This window comes from Mustela lutreola, chromosome 5 (genome assembly GCF_030435805.1).
Source record: "Mustela lutreola isolate mMusLut2 chromosome 5, mMusLut2.pri, whole genome shotgun sequence".
Classification (NCBI taxonomy): Eukaryota; Metazoa; Chordata; class Mammalia; order Carnivora; family Mustelidae; genus Mustela; species Mustela lutreola.
In genome coordinates, this window is record NC_081294.1 from 89664754 (window position 1) to 89686889 (window position 22136).

General features: G+C 37.8%; 1 protein-coding gene across 6 annotated transcripts in view; it reads right to left on the reverse strand.

Annotated features, from left to right (window-relative positions):
* Window positions 1-243: 243 nt before the first annotated feature.
* LOC131832263 (cAMP-specific 3',5'-cyclic phosphodiesterase 4D-like) overlaps window positions 244-22136 on the reverse strand; it is a 565899-nt gene continuing 544006 nt past the window's right edge. For all 6 annotated transcript variants that reach the window (XM_059175051.1, XM_059175053.1, XM_059175050.1 and 3 more), the window contains one exon: window positions 244-3323. In XM_059175051.1, coding sequence (XP_059031034.1) covers window positions 2520-2984 — 465 coding nt within the window. In that variant the 5' untranslated portion in view covers window positions 2985-3323 and the 3' untranslated portion in view covers window positions 244-2519. The remainder of the gene's footprint in view (window positions 3324-22136) is intronic.

A 22136-nucleotide genomic window follows, 5' to 3' on the forward strand; every position in this document is an offset into this window, starting at 1 on the left:
CTGTCAACATGCCCAGGTTCTGCACACATTTATTTTGGGAGCACCTACTGTCTTCACTGAGGCAGGAGACCAGGGTTTCAGTCTTAGCTCTGGCACTCATAGTCACTGTGCTATTGAACAAGTTACTCATAACTTCTAGTGCTCAATGTTCTTATCTATAAAGTGAAGACAATATAATTTCATTTCAATATTGTTAATGGGTTCAAATAAGTTAATAAGTGTGATTTTTTGATAATTTTAAAGCATTCCTAACCATTCTCCTAAAAGAATGAAAGCAATATCCATGCCCTTTTTGCAAAGTACATTTATTTACAAAAGCAATTCTATCAAGGGAAATCTTGACATGTAATGAATGAGTGTTTGGGAAATACATGAGTGATGTAAAGAATTTTAAGTCCAATAATTCTTAAATAGAATAAGAATGATTTATCAGATGAGCTACAGTGGAAGCTATGTGTAAGAATTATACATCTTTAGTTTTCTGTGAACCATTCAATTAACAAATTACAAATGGAATAATTAATTAGTGTAGCGAGCACAGCAAAAAATAAATGTAAATCAATGATGCAATACCTCTACTCCAATTAGCTTATTTTCTCTCTTCACCCTCTCAGACATATTCTGTTTTATTAAAAAATGAATTTAGAGACTCTACACAGTCAACCAACCCACAGATTAATCTAGAACTCTTGTTCTTATTTAATATTTGTTAAAATCTCAGTCTCACAAATGTTTATAGTTCAAACATACAAAGTGCCATGCTTGCCTTTATTCCACCACAGGGGAACCACATACATAGTGCTCTACCCAAGTGGAGGACATTTACTTTTTCAAACAAAATTTAACACAGCATGCGGGCTTTAGCAGTCTGAGGTATAAAAATGAAACTTGCATATTCATTTATAAATGTTTGAAATCACATCAATTTTCAAACCTTAAATTGATCTGAATAGTGACTATTTAAACCACAATTCTCATCCTTTTTATCTAATAGGTATAAGAACATCACCACAAAAAAATGTCCAGTAATTAAGGGTGTGAGGAAGGCAAAGAGTACGAGAAGTATGTGGGCATATCAGGGTTGAGATATTCCACTTGGCTGGATTTCCTTTTGTACACAACACACAGAGAGACTTGCCCATAAAAAAGCAAGAGATAAAGAGAGAGGAGGAGGGAGGGAGGGGAAAAGAGAAAAGGGCAGAGAGAGAGACGGAGCCCAGAAAGGGGGCAGACAGAAAGACATACATTTAAACACTATTAATATTTCTGGATAAACCCAACCTACTATCAATTACAGTTAGACAAACAACTGTCAATCACAACTGAACAAACAGCCCCAAGTTTTCCTGTTTCTGGATGCCCACCTGATTTACAGTTTACCCATCATGCAGATACATGGCTTGGATATGTAGTCCATCAATGGCTGCCCACCTCTAAGATTAGATAATGAAATCTTATTTGTGTGCACTTTGTGGGGGGCAGGGCATTCCTTGCTTAGAGGGCCTGGGACAGGGAAGAAAAGAGCTGTTTGGGGGTTGCAGGGAAAGGGCCCAACTTCCACCTCCATGCCTGAGTTAAGAATTTGAGTTCAGTTCTCAGAGTAGCTGTAATTGGTTCTTTACACTACTCATTTCCTCAGAATAGGAGCAGTTGGCTTCTATTAAAACTCTGGGTGACATGCAGCTTCCTTGCCCTATCTTCCGGAGCACTTTACATTAAGGGGAAATCACTGTAATCAAATCTCTGCATCTTTGCTGCTGCTAAATAAAAGGAGGTACTTTCTGCCTGGGATTTTGCAAAGAAAACTGGATGGATACACATAGAGCAGGCACACATCACATACCAACACAGTGTAACTCCCACAGAGTCTTTGCTCCCTCCTTCCATCCCTCCCTTTTCCCTCTCCTGAGGATTGCTGAACATTTTGCTCCAAACTCTCCAAGTCACCCACGTGTTTGTTCTCCCCTTTAGCTGTTCAATTTACTTTCTGACAAAGAGAAACTGAGTTGTTCTCAGGCTTTGCGCTGCAATCCTGGAACCAAGCTGTCTCACCCATTCCCAGTCACCATCAGATCTGCCCCACCAACCCCCCTCACTCTGGGGAGAGTGGAATGATTACTGGGAGTCTCCCTGGCTCAACAACCCCACCCCTTTCCTTCACTCTTCCTCCTACTGCAACAGAGCAAACTGAATTTGCCTGTTTAGTCCCACTTGCCAGGGTGGGATGGAAGTGGGTGGGAAGGGGATGGTGGGTGGTAGAGACAACTGCAAATCCCTCATTCTCTTTCACACACACACACACACACACCATTTAAACTGTACTTTCAGGGTCTCTTACACACAGGTGAATTCTAACACTCTCAAGCAAGAACAAACACGCCCCTGCTTTCCCTCCCCCAATTCCCAGAATAGAATTTAGTCCTGGGTCCTAGATTGCTAGTGATAAAGAGACCAATGAGGAGAATTTGAGAACTGGGGAGGTGACCCCTTGTCTGAATGGGGGAGGGGGCGCTCTCCACTCACCGCCTGAGTCCCTGGAAGGAGGAGGGCCAGGACATCCTGGATTTCTTTAGGCCGGGCCGGTGGCCGGTCTCCACGGCGTAGGAGGTGCGGTCCATGGCACGGCAGTACAGGTAGCGCTCAGTGTCCGAGTAGCCGCGATGTCGGACCCGGCCGGTGGCCCCGCTAGAGGCGTAGCGGCCGCGAGCAGCCCCGGGAGGCGGCGGGGGCGGTGGCAGAGGGGGTGGCGGTGGCGGCTGCAGCGGACACTGGGGCTGGGGCTGGGGCTGGGGTGAGGACGGCGGTGGCGGGGGCAGGTGGTGATGGGGGTGCAGAAGACGGAACTGGGGCTGCCGGAGCGGGTACTGGTGGTGCTGCTCGTGCCTCCAGAGGTGCTTGGGGGCTTTGAGTGTGGCCCCTCCGGCGCCGTCGCTGCCCTCGTCGCTGCCCGCACGGGCCGGCACGCTGCTGCCCTCTGCCTCCATCCTGGCTCGCACCTCCAAGCCCTGCTATCCAGCCGGTTTCACCGCGCTGGCCCGAGCGCCTCCCGGATGCTGCTGCCGCTGCCGCAGCCGCTTCTGAAGCCGAAACAGAGACTGGGCTCAGCTTCCCACTTGAAGCCACCAGAGGCTCCGGGCGACCGAGAGGGGGCTCTGCCAGCGGGAGGGGTCACAGAATGTGAAAAGGCTCCCTCCACAGTGATTGAGGCAGAGATACACTCCTGGGCTCCCCAGTTCACCAAGACTAGGACGCGCGGTACGCTGCTTCACCAACAGCCGGTCCCTGTTTCCTCCCTTTCTTCTTCCCTTGCTTCCTTTGGGTGCCTGCAGCAAAAGCAGGGACTGTTAGCAGCTCTAGACGCAGAAAAAGCAGCAGCAGTAGTGGTAGCAGCCTCCTCAGTCCAGAGAGCCTGAACCCTGAGACCAGAGCTGCTGAAAAGTTGGACAGCTCCTGACTGGTGAGCCAAGCTGCGACTTTCTCCAAAACCACTCCAGCCAGTCAGAAGTCAGACCTGTCCTCCTGATCCTTCCCCTCCCCGTGCCCCCGCCTCCCTCCCCCCACTGCCCTCCACTGCCCCAGAGCTTTCCTCTGCACCTCCACTTGCTTCAGTCTTCTTCGAGAAATGGAGTTCGGTTGTTTCTGTCGGATTCTCACAGCTTTTTGACGATGAACACCATGTTGGGGCTTCCAAAGATAAGGGATGTAACCTGGCAAAGTTGCTCAGAATGGTTTTTGTGCAGGTTGTTGAAAATTTCGATCTGGGTGAGGACCCAATATTAGGATTATTTCAGCCTCTTTTCCTGACAAAGGTTTAAATACTGTGTGGATCTTTCTCATAGCAGAGGTATTTCCTCTTGAAGATCTTCTTCCAGCTAGTACCTCATGTTGCTGCTGCATCTGTGATTAAGGTCTCCAGGAGTGGTCCTAGCTGGAAATCAAAGTGAATGGTTGTCAAGACTGAGATTTCTGGCTACAGTTAAGGTTGGGGAACCTTTTCCATTACAAACCTCTGTTTATCTTCAGGGATTTCTTCTGTCAGGGCCTGCCTGCAATTTTGTCTTTCTGCCACATCCAGCAGAAGACAGCTCAATTACCAAAGCGTTCAGAAACATGTATCACTATTATTCCACAGAAATCAGAGTCATATATGGCACTAAAATCCAAATTCCTTTATTTATCTTCCTTTATTTAGTATTTTCCTGCAATACTGGCCATTTTTGAGAAACTACAAGGTTTCAGAGTAATATATGTTCATATAATATAGAATAATCTATGTACATATGTACATAAATCTTCTTGTACCTTTATTATTATTATTATTAAAGGTTTTCTTTATTTATTTGACAGAGAGAGAGAGAGAGAGATCACAAGTAGGCAGAGAAGCAGGCAGAGAGAGAGGGGAAAGCTGAGCAGAGAGCCCGATGCGGGCTTGAGCCCAGGACCCTGAGATCATGACCTAAGCCGAAGGCAGAGGCTTAACCCACTGAGCCACCCAGGTCCTCTCTTCTTGTACCTTTTTATATTTTAAATTATATTTAATTTTAGAATTAGACTTTATGGAAACTAGCACTGTAACATCCATTATTTGAAATACAGTTTTATTGATGGCTTACAATAGTTTGTTGGCAGTCTAATTAATCTATTTATCAGACAGTCAATTTTGACACACTTGAATATATATATTTTATGCATATCATATAATGAATACTAAAGTACCAGAATCAAGAACCATTTCTCACACTCTGCAGAGTGCTGGAAATCCAAAGTCCTCTATATAGTGAATGCTCAGTGTACAAGAAATTGATGAAATACCATCAGTGAAAATAAGTGCTCACTTTGCTCACTGTTCCCTTCTCTAAGTGACAGCAATTAAATTTAATGCTTTGCAAAAATGACACTTGGCATTTCTACATGGGTATCTTTCTTTTTCCTCCTTCTCTCATTCTCTTCCTTGTCCTCCTTCTCCTTCCTCTTCTTCTAAGTGAGAAATGTCTCCTCCAGCATTTCAGTATTGGCATTTTTCCCATAGGGCCCATGTATAAAGCCTGAGAAAGGTTAGGTCTTGAGAGGAACAAGGCATTCCCCTAAGTATCACTTCCCTCTATGTAGCACTGAAAACATACTTGACTAAGGCATTCTTTCTCCCCTTTACAGACACAAGTGTGACTAATGGCAGTGGCCAAACTATTTTCTATGCCTAGGAAGGCACTGAGCTGGTATCTTTCCAAAAAAGAAAGGAGAGAAAAGGAAGTGTTTACAGTATAAATCATTTTTCAAATTCATCGCAGTATTAGTACCTGGAACTATTCCAAAGAAGTATACAAATTTCCTTTTCCCTCTGAAATTCTTGCCACCTTTCTCCTTGGTTGAGTCATGGCAGAATATCTATCTGAAACTTATAATCTTGCTTTTCAAACACTAACAGTATAAACAAGTAGTTTTTGATCTTCTTCTTTCCAAAATAAATAGAATTATCCAAACCTACCCTGCTTCTCACTGTCACTTTTCTTCTTTTTTTTAATTAATGAACAATTTCTTTTTCTTATAGTCTTCATTTACTTTTTGTAAATGATTCTTTCATTTTTACTATATAATTACAAGTCAGGTATATTTTTAAAGATAAAGGTAAGAAAGTCATTTACCAAACTAAAAAGCTTTTGCACAATAAAAGAAATCATCAACAACATGATGAGGCAATCCACTGAATGAAAGAAGATATTTATAAATCATACATCTGATAAGGGGATTAATATCCAAAATATATAAAGAACTTACATAATTTAATGTCAAAATAACATACAACCCAATTTAAAAATGGGCAGAGAACTTGAATAGACATTTTTCCAAGGAAGACATTCAGATGGCCTGTAGGCACATGAAAAAGTGTTCAACATCAATAATCATCAGCAAAATGCAAATCAAAACCACAATGAGATATCACCTCACACAAACTGGTTATTATCAAAAAGCCAAAAAATAGAAAATGCTGGTGAGGCTTTGGAGAAAAAGAACCCTTCTATACTGTTGGTGGGAATATATATTAGTGCAGCAATCATGGAAAACAGTATAGAGATTACTCAAAAAAATTTTCAGAATAGAACTGCCATGTGGTCTATCAATTCCACTTCTGAATAGTTCAGTGAAAATGAAAACACGAATCCCAATAAATACATGCACTCTTATGTTTATCACAGCATTAGTTACAAAAGTCAAGATATGGAAACAACACAATTTTCTATGGATAGATGTACATACACACAATGTATATGTGTATGTACACACACACACACACACACACACACATACACAGTAAACTATTACTCAGTCAAGAAAGAAGGAGATCCTGACATTTGCAAAAACACACGTGGACCTTGAGGGCATTATGCTAAATGAAATAAATCAGAGAAAGACAAATATCATATGATTTCTTATATGTGAATCAAAACAAAAAAACAGAAACACACTCACACATATAGGAAACAAATTGTTGGTTACAAGAGTGGGGAGGGATTGGGGGGATGGGTGAAATAGGTGGAGGGGATTAAGAGGTACAAATTACCAATTATAAAAAAATAATTCATGGGGATGTTATATACAGCATAGGGAATATAGTGAACTATACTGCAATAATTGTGTATGGTGATAGATGGTATCTAGACTCAAGGTGGGAATCATTTTACAACATACAAAAATATCAAATCACTATGAAGTATACTTGAAACTAAAAAGATATTGTATGTGAATTTATACTTCAATAAAAAAATCAAAAGAAAATCATGTAAGTACCCGTGTCCCCAGTTTGAGAGTTTGCAACTTCTCCTATAATTCCAGGAGATTACTTACAGTAGTAGTTTATTGTGTGACCTTTGAGGTAAGACAGCTTAGGTTCAAATCCTCCACTTCTTAGTCATGTGAACTAGCTCTAAATTACTTACCCACCATGTCTCTTATATGCAAAGTAGTATTATTATCCATCTCACAGGTCTTGTGATTATTTAATACTTAGCACAATGCCTTATGCACAGTAAGTACCTAATAAAAGCTACCAATTTGGATCATTCCTGATAGAGCTGGAAGAATCCTAAATTTGATTTTACTCAGTGGTTTCTAAGCACAGTTGAACCTAAGGAGTATCACCTTGGAGACCATTAAAAACTTCTGATGTTAAACCCCAGACCAGTGATTTCAAACCGTGATGTTATCAGAATCACCAAGAGACAAGTTAAGAACACAAAAGCCCAAGCTCCTTAAAGCAGTTAGAGTTTGGGACTTTGTACTTTTACCAAGTTGGCCAGGTGATTCTGAATCCAACTAAAATTTGAAAACCATTGCCACACCTAAACAAATGAAATCAATATTTCTGGGGGAAGAACCCAGATGACTGCATTTTTAAAAACTCCTTAGCTGACTTCAATATTTCAGTAACTACCGATCCAGAACTATTCCCTTACTATACAGTTGCAAAATTACTTTAGGTTCTCTTAGTTTACTTGCCCACATGACTCAAATACTTTTTGGCAAACCTAGTTCAAGAGTCTAGAGCTCATGAAAATATATACTTTCTCTATGACTCTTGTCTCTATGTTACAAGAAAATCTTACATAGTTAAAAATTGAGACTTCTAGTCTTCCTCTTCAAAACTCTTTTCATTAATCTAAGGGTTGAGCACTCATAGTTAAAATAACCAAAAATGGAAATAATCAATGGGGACATCAGTTTTCCATTCTTAAACATCAAATAAATGATCTATTTTCCCCACTGATTGACCGTAAATGCTGTTTTATAGGTACAATCTGAGAAAGTATTCAAACACTAATGGGTTCATATGGGGCCTCCTTGAAAGCTTTCACCACTCATTATCAGCACATCTGTATAAAAAGTAAAAAATTCTAGTAAATGATCAGTGCATTTTTCCTGACAAACATAAATAAGTTAGTTGGTGCCATTACCATGGTACAGAGATTGTACACCAGCACCACCACCCTTTTTTGCCAATGCATTTCAAATCTGCCCTAGCAATCTAATCAATCACTCAATGTTCTGCTGGACAATTAACAAAGAAGAGCATTCCTGTTAATAATGATAGAGAGTTCTGGCAGAAAAGATGTCAATAAAAAAGCTAAGAGTGAGCAAGGATCATTTCAATTCAGAACACAGAATTAAATATAAGTTATGATAACTAAGGGTCCTCTGTTATCTTCATGATGAGAGGAAGATTTAAATGAAACTTTCTTTTTGCATATATCCTAGATATATTGGAATGCACATGCTATGTTATTTGTTAGTATGTATCAATCTAATGACAGTCATCATAGAGTTGGAAATTTTCATCATCAGATACTGTTTTTCACAAAGCCAAACTATTGCCTAGTTAGAAATATCCAAAGGATGCATCCAGAGTCTTAGCTTTCACCCAAGTGAAATGTTTTTCAGAAACAGAGTTTAGGCCTTTCTTGTGGATATATTAAGGACTTTTAGAATAGTAACCATTTATACATATATTAAATATTGTTAATATTACCACTTTAAGTACTAGTACTAAAGTCCCTATCCCATTGTTTCCATATTTTAGATCATTTTTAGTAATTTTTTTCTCTAATATGAAACAAAGAGCAATATGTGATAAATGTTGAACTAAGAAACGCTACGTTTGAGCACATTTTTCTTTGATTAGCGCACTGATAGAAATTCAGCAGTAACTGCTTGGCTGGCCCTACAGGTTTCAGTACTACCAGAAACTAATCTTGTAACTTTCTAACAACACGACTCCACTTGTCAATTCAATAAAAATACTGGTTATGTGTCAGTTCCCATGCAGACTTCAGTATTTAATTGATGAGCATGAAAAAATACTTGTCCTCAAGGAGCTTTGTGTCTTTAAGGGAAGGAAACAAATAGACAAGTATAACTCAGGAAGAGAGACAGAGTGTGTGAGATATAGGTGTGAGACATAAATGGGGATATGTAATGTCTGGTACACAAGAGGAACATTCAATTTGTAAGGGTCAGTGGGCCTTCACAATAAGGAAGCTAATGCCAAGACCTCAAGAACAAGGTGAAATCAGTTAATTGTACCTTGTATGACCATGTATGTATGACTGTATATTTGTCTTGGGGAGCATCAAAGGTAAATGCATAATGGGAAGAAATTAGTACTGGTAAAATCTCAGAGATGAGAGGAATTCTGGGGCACTGGAAATTCAAGAAATGCCAAGCAATTTTATGAATCCCTAAGAAAGACAAGTAGTTAAGTAGGCAAATATCTCATAACAAATCACCTTTTTGAAAGGGCACCCTAAAGGCAATATATTTACGATGTGTGAATCTGGTAAGTTGACGAATAGGAAGCAAACAGAGAAGAAATCAAGGATATGAGAGGAATATGGAGAATAACAGATAATAGGCTGCCCCTGAGAAGTAGATTGAACTCTAAGATGCAAATGGAAGGACTTTCCTTAAACCAGAACAAAGCCAACATTTCCACTGTGACAGCAGAGAAATAGAAAATGATGAATTCTGATGGAAGTTAATTGCATTTCTCAAATATTTAACTTTTGGCATTCTTCCAAATAATTTTCATACCCCATTTTATTTAATCCTTACAACAATGTACTTCTTCATATTTTAACAATTTTGTTTCATACCCCATTTTATTTAATCCTTACAACAATGTACTTCTTCATATTTTAACAATTTTGAAAATCACAAGGAGTCTTTCTAAAGAGACTAACAGGACTGTGCGAGTCTCCTGCAGATGTTGAGTGTGACCCATGTGATCTTAACTCTACATAGAAAACATCTGTTGTTCATTGTCTCAACATTAATTTATTCATTCAACCAATGCTTATTGAACACATAGTATGTGCCAAACATAGGATCTGGAGGAAAAGAACGGAATAAAACAGTACAGTTTTGGCTCTCCTGTTCTAATTGGAAGAAAGAGAATAAAAACTCAAACAAATATGTAAAAATGCCAGATGAGGCTAATTGCTATAAGGCAAAGAGAAGCAAATTGAGAAGTTAGCATATGATGTTTGGGAGTGAAGTAAGTAAGGGTGTCAGCCAGCATCCAAGGCTATGAAAAATGCAAGTGCCAAGTTATTGCCATAGCAGCAGCTTGCCATATTGGGGAGTACCAAGCCAACCAGTGGCCTGGGGTAAAGTAAAGGGGAAGCTATTTGGAAATGAATTCAAATCAAGGAGGGCCATGTTGGAATAGTAAAGATTTCTGATTCATTATTTGTATTCAAAGAACATCACCTAGTTGAGTTTTAGACTTAATTACGTGAGATTTAGACACCTAATATTTATTTAAAATTTCTTCAAAAGACTATACTATATTGCCTCACTGAAGAGATAACTAACTAGATATGTAGAAATAATAAAAAATATGCCTGGGAGATAAACATCTATTGTAAGTAAAGAAAATATTTCTTCCAGGAAGAAAAACTGCACTTCCATACTTTATTATAAAGCAAAAGATATTCATAATACTTGAAGCTGTTTAATCACTGAATTAACTACATTGTTTAATCACTGAAGTAACTACAAAATAATTTCTGATCATTCACTAAGAATACACTTAAAAAGACTAGATATTCCCTAATTCTGTGGAAGAACTTTCAAAGTGACTTATTCATGAGACCTGAAGGATGATTACTCAGGTGCTAAATGTCCATCTGTCAAAAGCTTCTAGCTGAGTTTTAAAAGAGCATCCTGAGCTTCTAATATTTGACAATTAAATTTTAAAAAGGAATCAACATGCCTTGAAATGTCACTCTCAATATCAAACATGCAAAAGAGATTATGAGAAGTAGCTTGTTACTATGAAATTTGGCCTAACCTGCCAAAGGCCAAAAGCAGTTAGGACTTTTTCAATTATTTTTTTAAAAAGATTTATTTTATTTGAGAGAGAGAGAGCACATGAGGGAGAGCATGAGTGTTGTGAGTATGGGTGGGGGAGAATATCCAAGCTGAGTGCTGAGCCTCAGCGGGGCTCTAACTTGGGACACTGAGCTCATGACCTGAGCAGAAAGCAAGAGTCAGACACTTAACCAAATGTGCCACCCAGGCACCCTAAGAATCTTTAAATTCTTAATGTGAAGAAGATTTAATCTTAGACTTTAAGGTGCTGAAAAGTCGGATGCCTGGGTGGCTCAGTGGGTTAAGCCTCTGCCTTCGGCTCAGGTCATGATCTCAGGGTTTGGGGATTGAGCCCCACATCCCTCTGCTCAGCGGGGAGCATGCTTCCCCCACTCTCTATGCCTGCCTCTCTGCCTACTTGTGATCTCTCTCTGTCAAATAAATAAATAAGATCTTTAAAAAAAAAAGGATGCTGAAAAGTAACAAGGTAAGCAGGGATACAGCAAAATGTTTTCATTTCCCTTTAGAAAATGTACATTTAAAGTAGTTTTCTTATCTTATAAAACTCCTATTAAATTGACTATTGTCAATTAATGTGTTTCTTAAATAAAAGATTTCCAGCATTAACTCCAGTTTACATCTAGGAAGTGGAGGCTGATAGTAGCAATTATTGGCCTAAGGTCAGATATTTGTTTGGTTTGAAAGTCGTAACTTGAGCCCTTGCCAACCTCATTCTGAAACCTGTGATCTTGCCTAGATGACAAAGGGATAAGATAAATACAGAAGTTTTTAAATTAAAATGTCTATGGATTGGGGTACCTGGGTGGCTCAGTCAGTTAAGTGTCTGCCTCCAGCTCAGTCACTAATCCCAGGACCCTGGGATTGAGCCCTGCATCGGGCTCCTTCCTTGGTGGGAGTCTGCTTCTCCCTCTCCTTTTACCCCTGTTAATGCTCTCTCTCTCTCTTTCAAATAAATAAACAAATAAAATCTTTTAAAATGTCAATGGATAAATTGTTTAATAATATCAGTGGATGGGTGGTTTAATACAAAATTAGAGAACCTAAAAGATATAAGCTGAAATATCAGAAATAGCTTGTGTGAGGGACAAGATACAAATATCCATTATCAATACTTCTAATCAACTAAGAAAAATACACATATAAATATTGAAGATAAATGGATTAAAAAGGAAGAAACAAAACTGTCACTTGCTGATGATAACATTATCTACATACAAAACACAAAGGAATATGGAGACTTTTAGAATGTTAATTAAGTTTAGAGGGCTAACTGATTTATAAGAATCAGTGGCATAAAACCCACATCATCACCAACAGAACAGATATACCTGAGGTGGGTAAGAGTGAGCAATGTGGAGCTGAAAATTCCATCCTTGAAAGACAAATCTGCAAGAGATTCATAAACAATTTGTAATAATAAATGTGTTATTTTTCAGCAGTATCACAATTACTATCCGAAGTAAATAAGACCTCAAATTTGGAGGCTTCTTATATTGAGAGAAGACAAGTTACTACATCTGTCCTCAAGGAATACACATTCCCTCCAAAAAAGGGAATTGGGATCACTACCAGGGACATTCTCACAAACTAATTTTAATTATAGCCCAGTTACTCACTTTCTTTGTGAATGTAAAATTTTTAATAAAATAGTACTTTTTTAAAAAAAGATTTTATTTGTTTATTTGACAGACAGAGATCACAAGTAGACAGAGAGGCAGACAGAGAGAGAGGGAAGCAAGCTCCCTGCTGAGCAGAGAGCCTGATGCGGGACTCGATCCCAGGACCCTGGGATCATGACCTGAGCTGAAGGCAGCGGCTTAACCCACTGAGCCACCCAGGCACCCCAATGAAATAGTACTTTTAAAAAACATTGAGAAAACGTGTTACTTATTTTGATAGAACTTAAAAATTTCCATGTAACTTGATGAGCATAATAGAAATAAGAACCTTGGGAAAGGAAAAAAATATATAGAATTCACAATTCAAGGCAGACTCATTGACATACTAATTTTTAATGTTTCTGCTTGCTTATTCCATCTTCTTACAGACTTCACACCATGATATAAGATTTTATTTATTTTAATCAATGTAGTTTTGACATTGTATTTGGAGGAAGGAGAAGGAAGATATTAACCATTATTCTCCTCAGCATGACACTACCACTTTAAAATAAATGGAAGATCCATGGTCTAATATTACTAAGGCTGAGTAACTTTCCCCCTGGCTCAGCGCATGGAAAATAGCATATTCTCTTCATGCATAAATAATGGAAATCTCATCATTGAATTGTTTAGAATTCTTTGTGGAGTGTGCCAAATGTAGACCTAGATTTATTTGCAATGGCCTCTGTGCAGATTCAAAGATGTGGACTAAGTGGCCAGTTATAAACTACACACTGTGCTTATTAATCCAGTCCCTCTTTGATGTTGATCAAATAACCCACTATTGCTGAAGGTGTTCAGTCAAAATGGTCAAGCCAATAGTCCTACTGAATTTAAAGATTTTTCTAAAAGGTACGTCATTCATCATCCTTATTAAGGGAATGGGTACCACAGCTAGAAAAAGTCCTGATTTTCAGTTCCAGTTCCAAGATGTTCTAGATGTCTGACTACAGGCTACATTAACCACTCTAAATATCAGTTTCTCATCTATAAAATGGGTGTGATAATGGAATCAACTTTACAATGTTATTTTGCAAAGGATTAAATGAAATAACAAATGTAAAATTCTCAGCACAGTACCTGGCATATAAGTAATATATGTATATATACATGTATAAACATGTATAACATATAATTTAGGAAATGATGAAAATGGAAAACCAAACACCCCTACAGTATTACACTGGAGCTCTTGAAAATCCTGAGCAGCCTCCAAGCAGTAATAGGACCATACCTTACAGTTCAGTTAGAAAAAGAGCTACAATACCTTAAATGTGAAACTAGGTCTGCCTTCTACTCTGATTTTTTTCCCCTACTTTTATTTCTATTCCATATGTATTTTCTGGCCTACAGAAAAGAAGTAAGAAAACCAACATTTATAGATGATGCTATAATGAGCATTTCACTTATACTACAGCAATTGATAGCCATGGCCTTTTAATCAGGTAGAAATTATCTTTCCTACTTTACATAACTGGCCCAAATAACTGCCAAAATTTACACAACTAGAGGGGTGCCTGGCTGGTTAAGTCAGTACAGCATGCTGCTCTTGATCTTGGTGGTTACAGTTCAAGCCCCACAGGGGTGTAGAGTTGACCAAAAACAAACGAAACACATCCAGAAAATATTGGAACCCAATTTCTTGCCATACTTTGTGTTACCCCCAAAGCCTTTTACATTTCTTTACACAAGGAATTTACTAGATGTAGTATTAGGTCAGGTTCTAATCTATTTTTAGATTATCGGGAACTTACTGCTTTAGGGAAACTAGGCTGGGAAAGTAGTTGGCTTCCTAACCAGCTAAAGCGGTAGCTTTCTAAACAGCCTGCTATGCTATAATAGAAATACCACATACCAAATACCACAATACTCTGCATTAAAACAAGGGTCAGCAAACTTATGACTATAGGACAAGTACACCTTACCAACTGTTTTTATAAATTGTGTTTTGCTGGGACACAGCCACATCCATTCATTTACTTATTGTCTATGACTGCTTTCACTCTCTGACAGAGACTTTGTAGCCCACAACATCTAAAATATTCACTATCTGGGTCCTCATAGAAATAGTTTGCTGACCGTTAATGAACAAAAATATACTAGATGACTAATGAACCATCATCTATAATATTCTCTCCAATAGGAATTACTCTCTATTGTGTTTGAGCAAAAGTGAGTGTCAAGGTTCCAGAAGACAATTTCAGCAGCTTCCAAGTCAGCTCCAAGAAGACCAGGAGAGAGGAGGCTGTGTAATCTCAAGAGCATAGGTCTGACTTGGGTAGTTTGCCCCAAAGGAAGAGCTCCTCTGTTCATGATACCAAGCTGCCCAGCACAAATGGAGACCTGGTGCCTGCCTTTCTTCTGTGCTGATTCCGTGCTAGTTCTTTTCCCCCTCAACTGAAACTTCTCCCAAGTCCTCACTCTTTACTTGACTTCATAATCCTTTTTTTTTTTTTTTAAGATTTTATTTATTTATTTGACAGACAGAGATCACAAGCAGGCAGAGAGACAGACAGAGAGAAAGGGGGAAGCAGGCTCCCTGCTGAGCAGAGAGCCCAATGCAGGGCTCGATCCCAGCATTCTGGGATCATGACCCAAGCTGAAAGCAGAGGCTTTAACCCACAGAGCCACCCAGGTGCCCCTTCATGACCCTTTTCAAAACATCAAAGCTTTCCTTCTTTCAAACCAATGATCCTTTTGAAGCATGAGAAATATGATTTTTTTTAATTTTTTTAAAGATTTTATTTATTTATTTGACAGAGAGAGATCACAAGTAGGCAGAGAGAGAGAGAGAGAGAAAGAGAGAGAGGAGGAAGCAGGCTCCCTGCTGAGCAGAGAGCCCGATGTGGGACTCGATCCCAAGACCCTGAGATCATGACCTGAGCCAAAGGCAGCGGCTTAACCCACAGAGCCACCCAGGCGCCCAGAAATATGATTTTTAAAAAAAATATTTTATTTATTTGTTTGACAGAGAGAAACAGAGAGAAAGCACAAGCCAGGGGGAGCAACAGGCAGAGGCAGAGGGAGAAGCAGGGATCCTGATGTAGAACCCCGGGATCATGACCTGAGCTTAAGGCAGATGCTTAACCAACTGAGCCATCCAAGCGCCCCTGAGGAATATGATTATTGCGTATTCTTAACTGAAACTGATTTACAAACACCTTTTTCATTCTTTAAGTTACTTTAATTTCTTTATCTTTTTCCTTCTGTTGGTGAACTAAAGATTTTGAAATGTCAGTAATTTTAGGCAATATCCATGCAAAAGAAATATTTCTAGTTCCTAATTTCCCCTTAAAATTTAATTTTTCTTATACCTTTCGTCAGTACCATTCCCTACAACTTAATGTTATAAGCTAGACTATAACAGTAATAACCTTCTTAATATTTTCTTAAGAGTCTGTCCTAACACCTACTGAGAACAAGGTCCCAAATTGCATATTTTACCCACTATCTACTGTAATTTCAGTAACTGTATTATCCAAACCAAGTTTTGGGGTTCATAGTTTGATAGATCTCTGAAAAATATAAACTACTATTTTAGTGAGATATAGTTGATACATAAAATATTAGTTTCACGTATGCAAATAATGATTTGATATATGTATATATTACAAAATGATCGCCACAAAAAAAATATCTCTAGTATTCATCATCATACATAGCTACAATTTTTTTTTTCTTATCAGAAGATCGTTTGACACCTACTTTCTTAGCAGTTTTCAAATAAGCAATACAGTATTATTTATTATAGTCAATGCTATACATTACCTCACTAGGGCTTATTTATTTTAAAACTAAAAATATGGAGGCTCCTGGATGGCTCAGTAAGATACACTGTGGACTTTTATTTCACCTCAGGCATGATCTCAGAGTCTTTGGATCTAACCCTGTGTAAGTCTCTGCACTCAGTGGGGAGTGCTACTGCTACTCTCCCTCTCCCTCTTCCTCTGCCACTCCCTACCCCCACTCACTCTTCTCTCTCTCTCTAATAAATAAATAAATCTTTTTTTTTTTAAACCTGCAAGTTTGTACCTTTTGACCATCTTCACCCATGTTGTTCCTCCTGTCCCCACATCCAACCTCTGGCAACCACCAATCTATTCTATCTATGAGTTCAGGATTTAATTATTTTTAATAAGAATTTTTTCCCAGATGCAGGATGTAGAAAAATCATAATAACAGAGATGCTCTAATATATTCCCTAGAGTTGCACTCTTAGCTAAATGGGGAAGATGTGGATAATTGTGAATTCCACACCCATCTATATCCATCTTCAAAAACTAATGAAAGGCATTCAGAAACTCTAGCTAAGAATCACTTAAATCCACAATGGAGAAAATAATCATTAAATATTCCTGAATAAAATACAAAATGGTGGCTTAGTTTTTTCTGGATTTTTTTATTTACACATGTTACCAAATTCATTATATTGTATTTTCTCTTTAGCTCATACCTAGACATTATCTTTACATGTGCTGTCTCTTTACAGTAAATTAATTGACTAACAAATCCAGTGTAAAAACAAAAATTATCAAATACTTTGAATTAACTACGATAGTGTCATCTTAGACTATTTATTTCTTTCCTTTGATTTTTTTATCTAAACACTTCTAATCTTATCACTTCTTCCATAACCATAATCCTTAGAGTCATCACGTCATCACTTATCTTTCCTACTTCCAAATTACAGTTTCAACTTTCACCACTTCACTCATATATTATTGTGACACTTTCATTTTATTATTATTCAAAATGTGTTCTGAAGACCACTTAAATCAGAATCACATTGATCCTTGTTAAGAAGGAGATTAAGGGCCCTCTCCAGACTTACTCAATCAGAATCTCAGTTAAGCTGAGGAATCTACAACTTTAACAAGCTACCTAGATAGATTCTTAAGCACATGAAAGTTTTTTTTTTCTTTAATTTTTTTTTTCTTTTTCTTTTTCTTTTTAGGACATTAAAGTTTAAGAACCATTGTTCAAAAGGCTTTCTTCCTTTCTCATCTCTCCCTAGTTTGAAGATACTGTGGACATTTCTATAACATAAGTCATTGTGACGGGATGAATTTGCCTTCTACTTCCCTATAGAAAATCTTCCATGAGTCCCCATTATTCTCTGGATTAAGTACAAATATCTTAACCTGGCAACCAAAGATCCATACAATATGGTCAGGCACTAATTTTGCCATTTATCCCCCGCCCCATCCCCCTACTACCCCGGTCTCCCAAGATTACAACCTAATTTTTAATTTCAGGCATCCAACTCTATGTTGAATCCTCTCCTCCAGGTTAGCACACTCTCCATTTATTCAATTCCAACTCATTCATAATCCTCTCAAAAAACAAGGCAATTCCAAGTTTTTCCATAAGGCCTCCCTTGATCCTTCCTTTGTATGAGCTCATAGCATTTATTGTTCATAGTATTCAGATGGCACTTATTCACAGACTGTCTGTGTTTCCTCTTGAATTGTCCCTTAATTTTTATTGTGAGTATGCATGTCTCGTTTTCATACCTCGATAGTGAAATTTCTGAGGGTGAAAACATTGAGAATATAACTGGGCTGCAAGCATAAAGAATGAATACATATTTTTGAAATGACTAAATGAATACAAAATTGAGTAAGTCACCTCTGAATTCGCCATTTATTTATCTGATATAGTTGATTGTTTTGGTACTGCACATACTCTGCACTAAGAGACTCCCTTATTTTATGAGCTTACACTCTTCTCATCTTTATATGCTAAAGAGCTATTCATGACAACTAAATTAACCCCAAACCAGACAAAATGCCAGCAACAAAAGCATCAGCACTTTGGTTCAAATAATGTATGAAGATCTTGCTGGCTGGTCCATCTGGGAGGTAGGGCTTGAAATTCTAAACGTCATTCTGCTCATTCTATACCCAGTTACACAATCACAAAACACTTTATGTCTCAGTTAATAACCCTCTCAATACCCCTAAACGCTGCTGGTAATTTAGTTGTATGACTGACATAATATCACAAGCCTCAGATTACCTGCTGGAAGCACTTACATCCATGATACTTATAATCACAAATACCTCCTTACCTCCAAAGGATTACATGTCCAAATACAAAGTCAGAATTCATAATGCAGTAGAATCCCTGGTTCAGAACTAGGGTCCAAATCACCATCTCCCAGGGACTAGACAGCAAGCTAGGTGAAGGATTAGTATAAGAGTATTGGTTGGCTGAAGATTGGCTTATCTGTGTACCAGAATCTAATGATCACCATATTAAAAACTTCAAAGCATTTAGAGTTATTTTAATGAACACACGTTGGACAACTGATAAACTATACATCTGAATAATTTTTTGATGAGTCTAATTGATACTATGATTTACTTTTTGGACACTTAATGTCATATATTATGGTAATATATATGTACTTATTTTCCATGACCAACACATATAGCCAAATCATCTATTTGAATGGGTAATCTATTTTTTTGTAAAAATTATAATTATTTTAATAATGCCTTATAGGGATCATATTTTTGTTATTGTTAGTATTTAAATTTTCATAGAAAATTCTTTTTCCAAACAGTAAAGTACAATGGGAGTCTTTGGGATAATAAAAATCTATGTTCAAATCCCAACTCTGCAACTAACAGTGTGAATCAAGGATACATTGTCTTATTCCTCTGAGATTAATTTCCCTAAAATGTTAAAAGAAAAAGGAATAATAATTCCTACATCACAGAATTGCAATAAGGGTATAATAACATGTGAATAGATTAAGCATAGCACTTGCCACACAGATAATTGTTTATCATCTGCTTCTCCTCATTAAAAAAAAAAAAAACAAAAAACTCAATGAGAAAAGAACCTGGTACACATTAGATATTCAAAGATCATTTGTTGAACTGATATAATTAACCTGTTTTACTGACAAGAAAAACAATTTCAGGTGATTTTTCCAATTTTAATATAACCTATCTTAAGTATAGAGTAAAATATTTCCTGTAAAGGAAAACATTAAGAAACCAGTCCTATCTTTCCTCTTTCAGATGCAGGAAAACAAGGCTGCACTTGGTAAAGGGAGATGCATATCATCAATAAACTAATTACATACAGTGATTAATATGTTTATCACAGAGTAGTCTACCAATATCAAAAAACACCTGGGCATATTACCCTGATGACCTATGAAGACTGGGTCAATTAATCTGGTGTTTTGTTAATGATGCATGATGAGGCTGGAGGGAGTCCATAACTGTTGAGTTCTATATGCCGATGTCCCTGATAGCTTTTAATCATTTAAACAAATATTACAAGTAATGGAGATTACACCATTCACTTACTAATGAATAATTATGGAGCAACAACTCACTGCCAAGAAATGTACTAGTCACTGGGGATAGAGCAGTGAACACCATAATCAAGGCTGCTATTGTCTGAATTAAACGTAGTGAGAATCACAATAAATACATAATAAATGTAAAAACAAATACTCCAGAGAGAAGATAGGGAGGCATTCTATTCTGAGAGTTAAAATAAGGAATGTATTAGCAGGTTACTAAATGCTGCTTTGGATTGGGTTGCCAAGGAAGACCTCTCCAAGCAAGTGACCTTTAAGCTGAGATCCAAATGAGATGGAGGAAACAAGAATACAACCATCAGAGAAAATCATTATAGAAAGAACAACCAGTCTAGTGCAGTGACCTTGAAGAATGGTTTGGCCAGTTTGAATGAACAGACATCATACTACTGCAACTGAGAGTCAATTAAGCCAGCAATTATTCCAGGACATGAAGAATATTTTAATTTTCCTTATTGTTATATGGAAGGTATTAGATGAGATAATTGTGAAAGACTATTTTCTAAAAAAAATCCAAAATTTTATGATCAAGATGGTTCTGTTCATTCCAAATGAACTCTTCATGAAACACTGAATCTTTCAATTCCTTTAGTAGAAAATTCCTGTAGCAAATCCCCATAGCCTGGGGAGCTGTATCTCTTGACCAATGAAGCTATAGGCATGACAGTTGTTATAATGCTCTGTGTATAGAAAAGCAAAAAAGAATTTCTTTCCTTGTATGTGACAAAGCCAAACATGTCTCAGGTTTTCATTGGTAACTTCTAATGTAGGGAGAAAAAAGGAAGTTATATAAAGTTTAATACATAAACATAAAGAAGGCTATTTTCTTCCTTGTAGTCTGGAACTTTAATTGTAAATATTAGAGCTTTTTAAAAGAGATTCTATTTATTTACTGACAAAGAGAGAGAGACATCGAGAAAGGAACATAAGCAGGGGGAAAGGGAGAAGCAGGCTTCTTGCTGAGCAGGGAGTCCAATGTGGGGAGTCCGACATGGGGAGTGATCCCAGGTCCCTGGGATCATGACCTAAGCCAAAGGCAGCCGCTTCACGACTAAGCCACCCAGGCACCCCATAAGTATTATAGCTTTTGTGGAAAGAAGTCAGGTATTTAATTCCTACAGCATTAAGATACTGAATTTTCAAAGAGTATAGAAAATATAACACACTTATACTACCAGTATAATACATATATCATTGTATAAAAATTCTGAGTTAGAGATGACATATTGACTCCTACTTGTATGAATCACAGGCAAAAGTGACTTATTTAATTAAATAACTTATTTATTTAGTAAATGTGAATGTGTTCTATGTGTTCTATGTACTAGATAGAGTATGACACAAGCATAACAAAACTCTTGACACTCTTGGAATAGACAACAGAAAGTAAATAAACATATATTCTATCAGGTGATGATAAGTTCTATGGAGAAAAATAAAGGCCTGGGGAACAAGAAATATGGGAGAGGAGAGTGAGCAGCTTTATAAGATAGCTCAGGAAAGCCCTTCTATGATAAGGTGATATTTGAGCAGAGACCCAAAGGGAATTAGGAAAAAGCATTACAGGTAGAGTGGATTGTCATTGTAAAGTCACTGAAGCAGGAAAGGACAGCAAGGAGGCTTGTTTGGTTGGAGTGTGTTGACTTCACGAGGCACCAGAGAGAATAAAGTTGAGGTACGAGTAGGTCGGGATGGTGTAGGGTATATGTTTCTGGGAAGAGGTTTTGGCTTTGATTGAGAAGAGAAATGGCATAGTCTGAGTTATAGTCTAAGAGGATCACACTGCGACTGCCATATTGAAAACCTATCATGGAGTGGCAAGTGTGAAGGTAGAGAGACAAAACAGAAAGCTATTTTTCAATAATCAATCTGTGGAGCACATAGTAGTTAAGTCATTTAAGGGTTGTACTTGCTATTTCCTCTCAGGTCCTGATCCAGGGTTGTGGGATATAGCCCCTTGTAGGCTCTGCGCTCAGCGGGGTATCTGTGTGTACCTATCCCTCTGCCCCTCTCCTGACTCACTCTCTTTCTCTCTCTCTCTCTCAAATAAATACATAAATCTTAAAAAAAATCAATCTGCATATTTACCAGGGAGATTGAACATCTACACAATATATTTTACCTCACAGAGGACTACAGTGTTGTATTATGTTAGGATTGTATTGCTTTTTTTCCTCTCACGTTTGTGAGATTATTCTTTTTATTTTTAACTTTTTACCTTTGAACACTATAGACTCACAGGAAATTGC